The sequence below is a fragment of the Mus pahari genome, chromosome 4 (assembly GCF_900095145.1).
Source record: "Mus pahari chromosome 4, PAHARI_EIJ_v1.1, whole genome shotgun sequence".
NCBI classification, from domain to species: domain Eukaryota; kingdom Metazoa; phylum Chordata; class Mammalia; order Rodentia; family Muridae; genus Mus; species Mus pahari.
In genome coordinates this window covers 78,565,629-78,581,036 of record NC_034593.1, presented here as the reverse complement: position 1 = coordinate 78,581,036, position 15,408 = coordinate 78,565,629, and the positions used below count along the sequence as shown (strand labels likewise).

The window sequence follows — 15,408 nt, the reverse complement described above, 5'->3', positions numbered from 1 at the left end:
AAAAAAAAAATACAGAAGCCAGGCAGTGTGCTGATGATCCAGGAATCATGCAGGCCAGGACCAGCGCTTATAACTAGGAACCTGAGGAGGGCCAGCTCTGTCCTGGTCTGTTTCTCTCTCCTTTTGCCTGTCTCTCCCAGAGAACATAAACTAGCCAGGTCTACAGGTCCTCATGTGTGGCGCAGGCTCCGGGAGCTGGGATGTCCTTTCTATCTGCTTGTGTTTCTCTTTGTGATCAGCCTTCAGCCCAAACCACCTGGCTGCACAGCCCCCTACTCTCTTTTATAACCCGCCTTACGTTTCTCCGCCAACACAGGACTAGCCACTGGTCCTCCTGTGCTTCTCTCCTTTGTACCGTATTCTGTTACTCCCTGAAGTGACTGGTGCTTTTTCTTCTGTTTGGCTATTACTTTATTTAACAGCAGGCCTACTCTTTGATACTTACTGTGTAGATGGTTTGCTAATTTCTAATCTTAAGTCTAGAGGAAAAGACAGCTCAGTCCTAGAATAGGCTAGGCCCTTCTGAACATTTTAATTACTCTCAAAGAGTAAAGGTGTTTTTTAAAAATTAAAAACAAAACAAAACAAAACAACAGTTTAGTTGTATGAGTGTTTTGCCTGCATGTAAATGTACCATGTGCACATGGTGCCACCGGAAGCCAGAAGAGGCTGTCCAGTGCTCTAGAACTGATGCTGTAAGTGGCTGTGAGCTACCATGTGGGTGCTGAGAACTAACGCAGGTCCTCGGGAAGAAAAGCACTCTTAATGACCAAGCCACCTCTCCCACCCACTAAATAAATTCCACCAATGACCTAACCCCTGATGTGCAAATTTCAAGGAATACAAGACACCAAGGTAACAGAACTCCTCCAAAAACTGAAGAGACCGGGAGATAAAAAGTGGTCAGGACTTTAGGACAAGACTTCAAAATCACCATGTAAAAAGCCAGGCAAGGTGGTGTGCATGTGTCATCCCAGCGATGACCAACCCAGTCTAATAAGTTAGAGACTCCATCCCAAAAATAAGGTGGTTAATTCCTGAGCTTGACCTCTGGCCTCGATATGCATGCACCCTGCCACACACCTTTGTTCACACAGACATTCCAAGCAAACAAAGAAACAAAGAAACAAACACCCCAGGGGCTGAGAGATGGCTTAGTGGTTAAGAGCACTGGCTGCTCTTCCAGACTGGGTTTGATTCCCAGCACCCATAGTGCAACTCACAACCTTCAGTTCCAGGGGTATTAGATACCCTCTTCTGGTCTCCTCAGGGAACCAGTCATACATGTGGCACACAGACATACAAGCAGGCAAAACACCTGCACACAAGAATTCTTTTTATGTTTGTTTATTTTTTGAATTAAGCCACTAAATCTGTAGAAATTTGTTTTGTAGCAATGAAGCTAATGCACAAGATAGTGGCTGACAGTAGGCTATTAAAACAAATGAAGTTATTGATATGATGTATAAAACAAGTTTGGGGGCCTGGAGAGATCACTCAATGGTTAAGAGCACTTACTGCTCTTGCAGAGAACAGGGGTTTGGTTTCCAGCAAGAACAAAGCAGTTTACATCTCCCCACACCTCTTACTGGCATCCAGCATGCACTGGATGCACAGAATACAAGCAGACAAAAACACTGGTATACATTAAATAATAAATGAATTTTTAAAAATTAAATAGCCAGTCATAGCACACCTTTAATCCCAGCACCAGGGAGGCAGAGGCAGGTGAATTTTAGTGAGTTTAAGGCCAACCTGGTCTACAAAGTGAGTTCTAAGACAGCCAGAGCTGTTAAACAGAGAAACCCTGTTTCAAAAAAAAAAAAAAAATCAAAATAAAATAACAAAGCAGGGGCTGGTGAGATGGCTCAGTGGGTAAGAGCACCCGACTGCTCTTCTGAAGGTTCTGAGTTCAAATCCCAGCAACCACATGGTGGCTCATAACCATCTGTAACAAGATCTGACTCCCTCTTCTGGAATGTCTGAAGACAGCTACAGTGTACTTACATATAATAAATAAATAAATCTTTTAAAAAAAAAAAATAACAAAGCAGTTCTGCCAGCCCTGTATAGTAGTGCACATCTTTAATCAATCCTTACGGGACGAATAGACGATCTCGGTGAGTTGGAGACCAGCCACGTCTACATACGTCCAGGTCAGTAAGGGGGCACTGTAAACCTGTCTCAAAGATAGGTTGGTAGATAATCAATTCTATCCGTTTTCAAAACGTGATCCGGGGTCCCTTTGGACTGAGACTTTTCCAGAGGCCTATGAGGTCAAAGTCTTTTCTCAGAAGTCCTCCCACATTACTTGCCCCCCCCCCTAATTTTTTGAGACAGGTTTCTTTGTGCAGCCTTGGGTGTCCTGGAACTAGCTCTGTATACAAGGCTGGCCTCAAAGGCATGCACCACAAATGCCCGGCTCCCTCTATTTCTCATGGCTGCACAGACTGTGTAGTTTCCCAGGTAACCACACCAGTGATAACGATGCTTTGTTAAGGGACTATGCTCTTGTGTACTCTGGTGTCTAGAATATTCTTCAATTCTGCATAGCTAAATGCCCCAAAGCTCACAAAACCTTATAAAACGGAGGCAGGGTGTTAGCAGTCGTGACAGTCGAGTCTAGGAAGACTCACATGTCTACCCACCTTCCCACTAGGGAGGACCATTACATGAAGCCCAAATGAAACAGAACTGTGAACACAGCAACACAAAAACAGGGTGAAGAAGGGGTCCTTTTGGATTTTTGTGTTTTTGAGGTCTCACTAATTAGCCTGGCTGGCCAGGGCTACACTGGCCTGCCTCCCCCAGGTGCTACCTTGCGTCTTGAAATGGAAACACAAGAAAAATTTAGATGCTGAGTTCACCATGCAAATACCACCTCTCAGAAATTATCTGTCTATTTTAACAGTAAGAATAACCATATTTGTAGTGCACTGACTCACCACGAACCTGCTATTAACTGCTTCACGTGGATCGTCTCATTGATGTCTGCCAACATCCTATAAGAAGGTATCACTTAGTCTTAATTTACAAAGAAGAAATCGAACACTGCTTATTCGAACACCAAACAACTGGCAAGTAGTGGATCCAGGATTGTAGTGAAGCATTTTATGAGCAACTCACTGCCTTGTACCTTTACAGCTTCTTCTTTCTGCTGTAAGACTTCCCACATTCTATTTCTCATCACAGTAACTCAAACCCACACTCCCCGGAAGTTGGAGGCAAGCTTTATTTCCCAGCCCTCGAGAATCGTTCAGCGTTTCTGGACTGAATTGAGTGACACAGTAGGAATCGCTTTTAACGCACTTGCAACGGACAGGCGTGGGCAAACGCAGCCTGATCTGAGAAGGCTGCAAGTACACTGAGACGCTGTCTCCTCTCCAGCCAGTTTCCAGGGATGTCCAGAGCCACCCGTTTGCAGCAGCCTAGGGGACCAGCCGCCGCCTTTTCCTCCTGTTATAAATCCAAGCCCCGCAGCCACAGAGTCAGCAGGGTGGAACTACTTTCCGGTCTTCGCCTTTGCTCCCACCCCTGAGGAAAGCAAGCTTCTTACCTTCAGTGTACAGTCCTCTCCGTGGAAGCACGTGTCACACCCGACTTGGATGCAGCCATCTTCCCGGAAGTGAACTTCGGTCCTTCTAGGATGCAGAAACCATAGAGATGTCCTGACAGTAGCCACGCCCCTGGATGGTTGCCACGGAAACTGAGTTCCAGGCTGGGTGCAAGTTTCCTTCCAGCAGTTGTTGGAAGCCAATGCGCGCCCTAACCTCTGTTACGGGTCCCTCCCCTCCCCATTCCTGAGCTTTCCCGAGGCAGTGCCTCGCTGGAGGCGCGGACACTCAGGCTCTGCACAGCGGGATCAGCACTGGTTGTACACTACCTTGTCCCTTTCGTACTGGGAACACAAGGACGCTTAAGACTCGACCCTTAACTTGGAGGGGAATGTAGACTTGCTCCGGAAAGAGGAGACGAGATGGGGTCCAAAGGCAGCACCGGAGCTGAAAGTACATCATCCCCACCAGCAGTTGTAGGCTTCTGCGGCCGCCCCAAAACAAGGAAAAAGAGCGTTTCATCTTGCCTATCGGAATAGCCTGCCGTTTGCTTGCCATCTAGAACGCAATTAGGACAAAGGATATAATAAAGAAAATACGGGCTGGAGAGATGGCTCAGCGGTTAAGAGCCCTGACTGCTCCTCGGGAGGTCCCAAGTTCAAATCCCAGCAGCCACATGGTGGCATCACAACCTCCTGCAATGAGATCTGACGCCCTCGTCTGGTGTGTCTGAAGACAGCTACAGAGAACTTACATTACATATAATAAATAAATCTTAGAAAGAAAAAATACACTGCGGGCAGAAGAGATAGCTAACCCGTTAAGAATGTTTCTGATTGAGTTCCCAGCACCCACATGGATTCCTCCAACACCTTCTAACTTCTGAAGTGCAGATGCATATACGAAGGCAACACACACACATAAAATTATATCCTTAACAATTAATTTAAAAGAAAAGAAAGTACAGTGGGGGATCTTCCTGAGCATCCAAGTCTAGTTACCAGTCTCCATGTTGGGTATTCACAGCTACCTGTAAACTCCATCTCCTGGGGACCCCACCCCCATGACCTCTGCTGGGATCTGTAAACACATGCACATACCCACTCACCGCAACACATAATTAAAAATGAATCTTTAAAAAAGCAAAACAGAGCAAAACAAAACCCATGATAGCAGAAACAGAGATGCAATGGGTGAATTCCGAAAATCATCCTACTACCCCGACCCTGTCAAGAGAACAGGAGTCCTTTGTAACAACAACTACAAAAAGTTATCTGGTCACATCTGTGTGTCATTTGTGTGAGGCCCATATTAGGATAGTGTCTTAATTGCTGTGAAGGAACAACATGACCAAGGCAACTCTTTTTTTTTTTTTTTTGCAAAGTCTTTTCTTTTTTTCTTTTTAAGATTTATTTATTTATTATATGTAAGTACACTGTAGCTGTCTTCAGACACTCCAGAAGAGGGTGTCAGTTCTTGTTACAGATGGTTGTGAGCCACCATGTGGTTGCTGGGATTTGAACTCCAGACCTTCGGAAGAGCAGTCAGGTGCTCTTACCCACTGAGCCATCTCACCAGCCCAACCAAGGTAACTCTTATAAGGAAAAAAAAATATTAATTGGGGCTGGATTACAATTTCAGAGGTTCAGGTCATTATTATCATGGTGGGACCATGGCAGCCTGTAGGCAGACATGATGCTGGAGGAGCTGAGAGTTCTACATCTTGATCCAAAGGCAGGAGAAGGAGACTGTCTTCTGCAGGCATCCAGGAGGAGACTGGGATTCCACACTGGGCAGAGCTTAAGCATGGGAGACACATGTCCTCCACCAAGGCCACACCAACTCTAACAAGGCCATGCCTAATACTAATGCCATTCCTTGTGGACCAAACATTCAAACACATGATTCTATGGGGGCCAAACCTATTCAAATCGCCACAGACAGATCTCACTATCCTGCTAACCAATACATTTTTACAGCACCTCCTATAGTAGTTTGAATACAAATGGCGCTAGGCTCTTATGTTTAAATTTTTGGTCCCCAGTCGGTGGAACTGTTGGAAAAGATTAGGAAGCATGGCCTTGATGGAGGAGCAGTGTCACTTTGAGTTGCTAAAGCCAATGTCATTCCCAATAGTTCCCTCTCTGTCTTGTGCTGTGGATCAGACATGAGCTCTCAGCTACTACTCCAATGCTGTGTCTGCCTGTTTGCTTCTGTGTTCTTCCATGGTGGTCATGAACTCTAATCCGAAAAGGAACAGACAAGGCCAGCTCGTCCTTAGATCCAGCTCTAGGTGTTTGCAGAGGATATCACAGATGCTTGGTGTGAGTTATGGTGTGCATGCCCGTGTTCATAGCACACGGGAGGTGAGACCAGGAGAGTCATGAGTTTAAAACCATACTCAGCTCTACAGCAATTTCAAGGCCAGTCTGGCTACATGAAAATCGGTGGGAACCAAACCCATGCTCATGGATCACAAGTCAGGCTCCATGTGGAGCCCAGTTGTTAAAGAATGGAACCTTCTGCCTTTATCCTTGCTGGTTTGCCTCTCTATTGGATTCCTTGTTGCTTTCTGAACAAAAGAGTTTTGCTACATAGTCCTGGCTAGCCTAGAACTTACTTTGTAAATCAGATTAGCCTTGAGTTTGCAGCATCTTCTGCCTCTGCCTTCCCATATCACCAAGCCCAGTCACACAGTGTGGGTTTTACTGCTGAGAGATTTTACAGACAGGCTCTCAATTTCCTCCTCTTCTACTGGAATCAGGCATGATAGGACATACTTTATAATCCTGTGACTTGGGAAGCTGGGGCAGGGGGATGGCTACAAGCTCTAGGTTAACCTGAGGTATGTAAGGAGACTACTGTGTGGAAAGAAATAAGGAAAGAAAGAGAGAAAGAAGAAAGAAAGAAAGAAAGAAAGAAAGAAAGAAAGAAAGAAAGAAAGAAAGAAAGAAAGAAAGGAAGAAAGGAAGAAAGAAAGGAAGAAAAAAGAAAGAGAGAGAGAAAGAAAAGAAAAAGAAAAAGAAAAAAAGAAAAAGAAAAAGAAAAAGAAAAGAAAAAAGAAACTGCTGGACAAGGTGGTTTATGACATTAATCCCAGAATTCAAGAGGCAAAGACAGGCAGATCTCTGTGAGTTCAAGGCCTGCCTGTTCTACAAATTAAGTATCAAGACAGTCAAAATTGTATAGTGAGATCCTATCTTTAAAAAAAAAAAAGTTAGGTGCATAGAAAGAGGGTTAGAGAGATGACTCAGTGGTTAAGAGCCCTTGCCTTTCTTGCAGAGGACCTGGGTTCTGAACTTGATTCCCATGCATTTGGTAGCTCATCAACTATACATTTCTAGAGGACCTAATACCCTCTTCTGGCCATCTTCTGACCTCCAAGGGCACCACATGCATCTCCAAGGCTAAAACATTCCATCTTACAGCTTGCTAAATCAGAAGGTTAAATAATAGCCCCAGGAAGTCCCCAGAAGTCAAATGTGGCAAGATTTGTGTCAAGCTGGAGATGCTAACACAAAACTGTTTAAAGCCAGATTGTGTGTTAAAGACTTCTTGACAGTCTTAAAGCCTGAGGAGCAGTTCACAGAGGTCATCCATGATAGAACAATACAGGGGAGTCTCAAGGCCTGTCTCAAGGGTGGATAGTTACCCCCCCCCCCGATTAAGGAGGGTACATTTCTCTCCATCGAAAAGTTATGTTAGGGGTGAAGATGGTTTTCCCAGCCTGGAATTCCCCCAACCGTCAGGTCTGGTGAAAGAGGAGGCCACAGTCACAGAGAGTGCAAGTGCAGTGGGGAGGAGCAGAGCCATATTCCTCTTCGGCCCTGAGTAAGTCGGCTGAAGTCCGACTGTCTTCTTTCTACCTCCCATCTCTTTAAGCTGCCCCAGCAATCTAACATTATGCTGCACCAGAAATCCAAGGAGCGCACCAGGACCCTCTCACCTCACAGAGGGCTCCAAGCCCTCTTTATGTCTTTCTTACCATCCTTGCCTACTTTTGGGACCCATTCCTCTTGGGAGCACAGATGCCAGCCAAGCTCACTAGATAGACAAAACAGCCACCAGTCTACCTAGCGCCTTGGGACTTTGTGACCGCTGCTTCCATGAATGATGTAAAGCCCATGGATGGGGTCTCTGGCCCTGGGGACTTCACTGGTGTTCTCCGTAAACCCAGTTTGGGGCCCAGATGAGCTTGGCAGGACCATCTGTCTTTCAGGTAGTCACTCCTTCACCTAGCCTTTCTCTCTCCTCCTGCCTTTCTCACCTTGTTCAAGCCTTAGACCCTTCCTGGTAGCCTCAAGTCACTGACAGCTTGGGCTCTGGTGACCATGATCATCGAGCACTGTTTCTGAGTCTTTTCAAGACCACCTAATGGGTGGACCTGCCTGTCCATCCCTCTCAAGATCCCCCTCCACCATCATCTTCCCTTTCCTTATAACATGCCCCCAAAACTAAAAAAAACAAAAAAACAAACAACCACAACTACAAAACCCTGACATGCTTCTCCTTCCATGTCTGTTTCACTGACAGTCTTATCTCCAGACAAGAGGCGATTTCCAGTCAACCAGAACAGGCTCCTAACGCAGCCAACATGTAGGGACAAGGTATTCGGAGGCTCGGAGGAGGACCCTTCTGTCTCATCCTGAGATTGGTTCTGGGGTTTCCCGCACACCCACAAACCCTGCTCAGTTGAGGGTCCCGGGAACTCTCCACGGGCCCTGCAGGACACACTCAGGTGAGAAATACGGGAGCTTTCCCCAGTCTGAGGGCTCTTGGCTCCGGAAAAAAAGGAGTCTGGGGAGCCTCCTACTTTCCAGGCTCTTTTGGTTTATCAGGAACTTAAGGACTGCCTCTGGAGGGCTGTTCTTACCTGATTCTGTACCCACCATGGGTTCTAAATGACATAGCGTTAGCCTGTGTGTGGGCTGATCTACAAACCCTCCACTGGGGAGACCGAGATCAGCCACACTTGTCCCACTCCAGGTACAATTCTGCCTCAGTATACCTTGGCAATGGCCACCAGTGGCCCAAATTTTGAAATGTTTTATTTTAATGTCTAAACTGATTTAGATAATTATTAAATCCCAACGGAGAACAGTCTGAGGCCCCTCCCACCATGTAACCCCCAGTTCATCTCAGCCTTCCTCCTCCCCGAGACTCCACTGTGCTTGCAACTTCTCCCAGAGTGCAAACTTAAAGTCTATCCTCCTTCTCCCAAAGGGCTTCCCAGACATGGGAGTGAGCCATAAAGTCAAGATTATGTCCCCACTGGCTTGCCACAGAGGGCAAATAGTGACTGCAGGAACCATGGATCTGGAACTGCAGGATGGGAGCAGGGCAGCGCCTCCTATTTCTCTGAGCATAGTTATGGGGAAGTCTCTAAATGGACTAACTGTGCCTCTGTTTTTCCTAACTGTTCTTGGTAGCTGAAGTGGACCAACCCAGGGCATGCTTTGGGGCTTAAAAGCTTGCCCTAAGAAAGGCTCCAGGCTATACTGGGATCCTGAACACCCAGCTAATAAAGACTTTCTGCTACCTCCTCCTCCTCCTCCTCCTCCTCCTCCTCCTCCTCTTCCTCTTCCTCCTCCTCCTCCTCCTCCTCCTCCTCCTCCTCCTCCTCCTCCTCCTCCTTTTTCTTCTTCTGTCATTTTATGTCCATTGGTATTTTGCCTGCATGTATGTCTATGTGGGGATGTTAGATCTTGGAGCTACAGACAGTTATAAGCTGCCATGTGGGTACTGAGATTTGAACCCATGTCCTCTAAAAGAGCAGTTGGTGCTCTTAACCAATGAACCATCTCTCCAGCCCCAACTTTCTGTTACCTTAAACCCATGTCTGAACAGTCTTTTCTAGTGAACATGGGGAAATGAGACCTTCAAATGTCTGGCTAGATCTGGCTGTATAAGCAAAATCACAAAAACCTCCTTCTTGCCTATAGGAAAGATAAGTTTTCCTCATGTCTCACATGACAGGGGGAATGGAATCTCTCACTTAATGGAGGGTCTCAGGGTCTGCACCCACATCCTAAATGTCTCAAACAAGGGAAAAGCAAATAACAATTACTCTGCCCTCGGTGTCTCCAGAACTGACATATGGAGATGCTGTGAACTAAGGAACTGTACTGGCTGGTTCTGTGTGTCAACTTTTTTTTTTTTTAGATTTATTTATTTATTATATGTAAGTACACTGTAGCTGTCTTCAGACACTCCAGAAGAGAGCGTCAGATCTTGTTACGGATGGTTGTGAGCCACCATGTGGTTGCTGGGATTTGAACTCCGGACCTTCAGAAGAGCAGTCGGGTGCTCTTACCCACTGAGCCATCTCACCAGCCCCTTGTGTGTCAACTTGACACAAGCTGGAGTTACCACACAGAAAGGAGCCTCCCTTGAGGGAATGCCTCCATGAGATCCAGCTGTAAGGCATTTTCTCAATTGGTAATCAAGGGTGGGAGGGCCCATTGTGGGTGGTGCCATCCTGGGCTGGTAGTCCTGGGTTCTATAAGGAAGCAAGCTGAGTAAGCCAGGGTAAGTAAGCCAGTAAGTAACATCCCTCCATGGCCTCTGCATCAGTTCTGACCTGCTTGAGTTCCAGTCCTGACTTCTTTTGTTGATGAACAGCAACGTGGAAGTGTAAGCTGAATAAACCCTTTCCTCACCAACTTGCTTCTTGGTCATGATGTTTGTGCAGGAATAGAAGCCCTGACTAAGACAGGAACCTTGTACATAGGCCCATAGGCCCCTGCCCACACACCTGACTGGAATGGGACCTGCATGCTTGTTAACTGGTCATGTCCTTTACTTGGCTTTCATTTCTTCTTCTTAGCACAGGCTAAGTCCAGGAGACACACCCTAGCCACCCATAGTTCCTTATTAGAAGAGGATAGATAGATAGAAAGACAGACAGACAGGGTTTCTCTGTGTAACTTTGCTGTCCTCTGTAGACCAGTGTGGCCTCAGACTGAGATCTGCCTGCCTCTACCTCCTGAGTGCTGGAATTAAAGGCATAAGTGTGGCCTCACAGCCCAACCCTACATTCTTTTTTTTTTTTTTTTTTTTTTTTTTTTTGTTCCCCTGAGACAGGGTTTCTCTGTGTAGCCCTGGCTGTCCTGGAACTCACTTTTAGTCCAGGCTGGCCTTGAACTCAGAAATCTGCCTGCCTCTGCCTCCCGAGTGCTGGGATTAAAGGCGTGCGCCACCACGCCTGGCTTGCAACCCTACATTCTTAATGATATACTCAGTAAAAATTATAATAGTGCCAGCGGTCTGACTCACTTTTCACATGTCACAGGTACTGCCTTCCTGGCATAGTGTGCTCCAAAAATGCACAGTCACCAAATGGCCTTCTTGTGTTCTAGACCTTTGCTTTGCCATTTGCTAAGTTTTACTATAGTCCCTTAGAGGGTCCCTCCTGTGACATAGTTTATCGGTTGCCCCTTCTACACCACCCTTTTGTCAGATGGAAACAGTTAAGAAATATTAGTGCTCCTAAACCCCTCATGTAGCTCAGGTGATCTCCAAGAGGGGTATTAGCTGGTTTGAGACAAGACCCAAAGACACAGGACCAATTAAAATTTTTACCACAAGCCTCCTCCCACTCTAGCTCCTCCCCTTGACCCTTGGACACTTTTTTTTTTTTTAATCCTCATACTTACATTTCACCCTGTCCTTTAAACATTTTACTTATGGAACTTCCTCCTATACCCAAACAAAATGTTCCACAAGCTCTCCCAATGGCTCTCACTCTACAACAGCTCCATTGGTTCCGTTTGATCCTGAGTCTTTTACAGAAAGACCTTTTAGATGTGTGGAGAGACCCTGGCTGCAGTGGGCCTTCACCCTGTCCACCCAGGCCAGGTACAGTTCTGTACATTAGTCTATTTTCTCCTCGTCCTCTCCTCTGATGCTCTGTAGCCCGCTGGTGCTTCTCCTGCCTCACTCTGGTGCAGCACTCCTGGGCAGTGGGCCTACTCACTGTCACGCTGTGTCTTAGTCACCACTATTCTATAGGTCACCACACAAGTGACCACTAATAACTACACAACAGTCAATATCAGGTTGTCTTGAAATCTCTTCTGCCAATGTCATTAATCAAAACTCTTCAATTTAGACTCAGGCAGGTTTTTTTCCCACAAGGACAGAAAGCAGCCACATTCAGGCTACCCTAACTTCCCAGTCTCCAACCCCACTATATAAACTCCTTCCCTCTTCAGCAGACAGTCCTTCCCCACTGTACTGGTCAAGATTCTCTAGGGAAACAAAACTGATAGAATAAGAGTAAATCGTATCTGATTTATTAGAGTGGCTTACAGGCTAGTTTGACAATGGCTGTCTCCGAAGTAAAGTCCAAGAACCCAGTACTTGTTCAGTCCGAGAGCCTGGCTGTCTCCGCTGGTCTTCAGTATACGTAGGCTGGAAGAGCAATGAGGGAAGAACAAGGGCAAGCAGGCAAAGAGCAAAAGCGTCCTTCTTCCACGTCCTTTATGGAGTTTGCCACCAGAAGGTGTGGTCCAGATTTAAGGTAGATACTCCCACTTCCAAAGATGCAGATTTAGGGTGGGTCTTTGTAGGAGAAAATGCAGGCCTGACCTGGCAGTCGGACTGCTTCTAAGAAAGACACCTGGCACACCATGCTCCTGGCTATTCCCAGTCAGAACGCGGAATGCTGAAGTAGCATCCGTAGGTGGTAGCCGGCCTGCTGATGCGTCTGCATTCTCCAAGTCTCCTGTTTATGGGCTTCTTCTGCACAGAGCCCCTGGTGATATGAATGCTCACTGTCCAATCTGAGGTAATGTGCTAACCAATCACAGCAGATAGGCTTCCACAAGATAAACAGCTGCTCATGTGCAATACAGCAGAAGCCGCTCCCTGAAACAGTCTTGGAGTACTTCATCTCCAAGCCCTTTACTGACCCCACCGCAGCCCCACCCCCGGCACTGCAGTCGAATGGGGGATACTCCAGGCACAAAGCCAGGTCTTCCTCGATTGGATGGAGAGAATTCCTCACAGATGCGGCCAGCTGCTTGGGTTTAGTTAACCTCACATGTAACTAAGCTGACAACCAAGAGTGAGCTGTCACTGCATCCGCCCCTCACCGTCGTGAAATAAACAGTCCCATTTGCTGAGGTGGCTGTCTCCTGTTTGGAAGAATGTAGAGAAAAGAAGAAGTAAGATGGGGTCTGCTTGTTTCTGTTAACCGTTCCGTCCAGCCTGAGAATGAAGGCACACGCATGCAGACCTCATCTCCGGGTTTAAGACTGACAGCGGTGAATCTGGGTGTCTGCACCCGCAGACTGGGAAGACAGCCAGGGCCTGAGAAGGTAAAGCTGCATAGAGTGTCTAAGGTACACATCAGCTACGCAGGAGACTGAGCCAGGAGGATTTCCAGGTTAAGGCCTGCCTAGCTTCAGGAACTGAGCTTTGAGGCCCAGGAACACAAGACAGGTTAGCAGGGTGAGGGTCAAGATCTGACATTATCTACAGGGGCAGTTCAGCAAGAATTCGACTTAATAGTAGACTGACAGTTGCAAGCAGACGGTGGGTTGACATGATTGTTCATAAGCAAAATTCAGTCAGTGAATCTTCAACAGCCCGGAGAAGAGCTCCTGGACATCTCTCTAGGTCTCTGCTAGGTTGGGGTGAGAACATGACATCAGGAAGGTCCCCCCACCCCACCCCGAGGTCTCTGCTCCCACAGCCTAGTTTGGGTTCTAGATCCTCAGCAGGTATTGAGCGACTCCTACTCAAAGGCTCCAAATAATGAGACCAGAGAGGAGAGCAGGCCGCTGAATCCCACCCAGGACTTCCAGGCTGACATGGCATCAGCATCCAGAGGAGCTGCAGTCTCCTGTCAGGGCAGCAGTCTCTTCATCGACTGCTCCAGGAGCCTGAGATCCCGCTATGTTTTAGCTTCCTCTCTCCTTCTTCCTGCCTTCCTTCAGCTGCTAATTAGTAATGTCACATCTCTCTGTTCCCAACTCATGGGAGGACTTTTTTTGTTTGGTTGGTTTTGGATTTTTTGTTTGTTTGTTTTGTTTTGTTTTGAGACAGGGTTTCTCTGTATAGCCCTGGCTGACCTGGAACTCAGAAATCCACCTGCCTGTGCCTCCCAAGTGCTGGGATTAAAGGCGTGTGCCACCACCGCCCATCATGGGGGGACTTTTAAAGTGTCCCTGAGTAGAAGTGGGATGTCCTCGTGGCTCATTCTCAGACTCACTCCTTAGTGTGGCAAGACTCAGCCGCCTAGAGAGGCCTCTGGATGCAGCTGTGTGAAAGTCACTGAACCGGATGGGAGCCCTGCCAATCATACCTACCCCTCTCCTGACCCCTGCAGCGGCATCCTGCCAGTCTTTCCAGCAACTTATGTGACCATCTGGTGGTAAACTGGGAGGGACCACTATTGACTTTACCACAGCCACTAAGCCACAGAGAGGGAGTCAAGTCCTGAGAGCAAACTTCTCTGGGGTAGATGCTAGGCCTGGGAGCACTCACCGGCTTCCTCTTCACAGGGTCTGGAGACCCGAGTAGCCTGAGTACAGACCGTCAGCGGTTCACAGCATGCTCTTTCCTCAGTCTTCCTCCGAGGACTCAGAGGCTAGGGTAGTTCGGAGATGGCCAAGCTCAGCCCTTGTATTCTGGAGAAACTCAATGGGCAACTAGACAAGAGGAATGAGCCGGCTCCAGAGAGGAGGGGCGGCGCCAGCGCTCTAGACTCGCCCCTCCTCTCTCCTCTGTTTGTCTTGGGAGCAAGCCAGTCAGAGGCCCAGGATCAGGCTGTCCTGAACCCTGAGACAGCAAGCTGTTTGTCCTCTCACTAGGAAGGGATGCTGCTGCGGGTAGGTTCCAGTAGAAGGGGAGGGTTGAGCAGCAGGATTGGGAGGTGGGGGAGGTGGGGAGGTCGCTTAGAAAAGGACAGTCAACCTGGCCCTGAAGAGTATAACCCCCGTTGGTCCCTTGGTAAGTATGCCCAAATGATATTCTGGGCTTCATCAGATTTAGGGAGACCAAAAGAAGAGCAGAAGGGTTAGCAGAAAAATTGGAGGGCTGGAGAGATGGCTCAGTGGTCCAGAGCCCTGGCTGATCTTCCAAAGGACCTGAGTTCGATTCCCAAAACCACATGGAAGCACAGAACCCTTTGTAACTCTAGGTCCAGGGGGTCTCAGGGACTCTTCTGACCTGTGCAGGAAGTAGGCATGCGCCTGAGGTACAGACACACATGCAAGTAAAACATCAATACACGGAGGTGGAGAAGGGGTCAACTGCCTTTCAACCCAGCACTCAAGAGGCAGAGGCAGGTGCATCTCTGTGAGTTTGAAGCCAGCCTGGTCTACATATCGAATTCCAGGCCAGTCGGGGCTACATAATGAAACCCATAATGCATACAAACAACAAAAAGTGGGAAAGCTTACATCATAGCCCTGCCTTACACAGCATTGTCTTCCTCATCTCCTCAGTGTCTGGGCCCCTCCTCTCTAGAATCCCAAAGCTAACAGGCAGGGTTGTTCAGCAGAGAAAAGGATGGCTCAGAGCAATCTGAAGGGGCTAGAAAGATGGCCCAGTGGTTGGGGGCAGAGAACCTGAGTTCAGTTCCCAGGACCCCCACATCAGGGAGTTCATAACTGCTTATAACTCCAGCCCAGGGGGACCTGACGTTTCTGGCTTCCTCAGTAGCTCACGTGCACTTACCCATACTTAGACATGTGCATGACTAAAAATAACAAGTAGCAGCTGGAGAGATGGCTCAGTGGGTAAGAGCACGGACTGCTCTTCCAGAGGTCCTGAGTTCAATTCCCAGCAACCACATGGTGGCTCACAACCATCTGTAATGGGATCTGATGCCCTCTTCTGGTGTGTC

At 47.6% G+C, this 15,408-nt stretch overlaps 2 protein-coding genes across 3 annotated transcripts in view; one reads left to right on the top strand and one right to left on the bottom strand.

The window, feature by feature from the left end:
* Positions 1-3,631, bottom strand: part of Gpatch4 (G-patch domain containing 4) — a 12,399-nt gene extending 8,768 nt beyond the window's left edge. Inside the window, exons 1-2 of one of the 2 annotated variants that reach the window (XM_029538021.1) lie at positions 3,557-3,607; positions 2,953-3,002 (exon numbers count right to left, since the gene is read on the bottom strand). In XM_029538021.1, coding sequence (XP_029393881.1) covers positions 2,953-3,001 — 49 coding nt within the window. In that variant the 5' untranslated portion in view covers position 3,002; positions 3,557-3,607. Of the gene's footprint in view, positions 1-2,952; positions 3,003-3,556 lie in introns of both variants that reach the window. The other variant, XM_021196762.2, reaches the window with a different exon arrangement.
* Positions 1-8,186, top strand: part of Naxe (NAD(P)HX epimerase) — an 18,028-nt gene extending 9,842 nt beyond the window's left edge. Inside the window, exon 7 of the mRNA XM_029538022.1 lies at positions 8,088-8,186. The gene's annotated coding sequence lies outside the window, so the exon portion shown is untranslated. The remainder of the gene's footprint in view (positions 1-8,087) is intronic.
* The last annotated feature ends 7,222 nt before the right edge of the window (positions 8,187-15,408 follow it).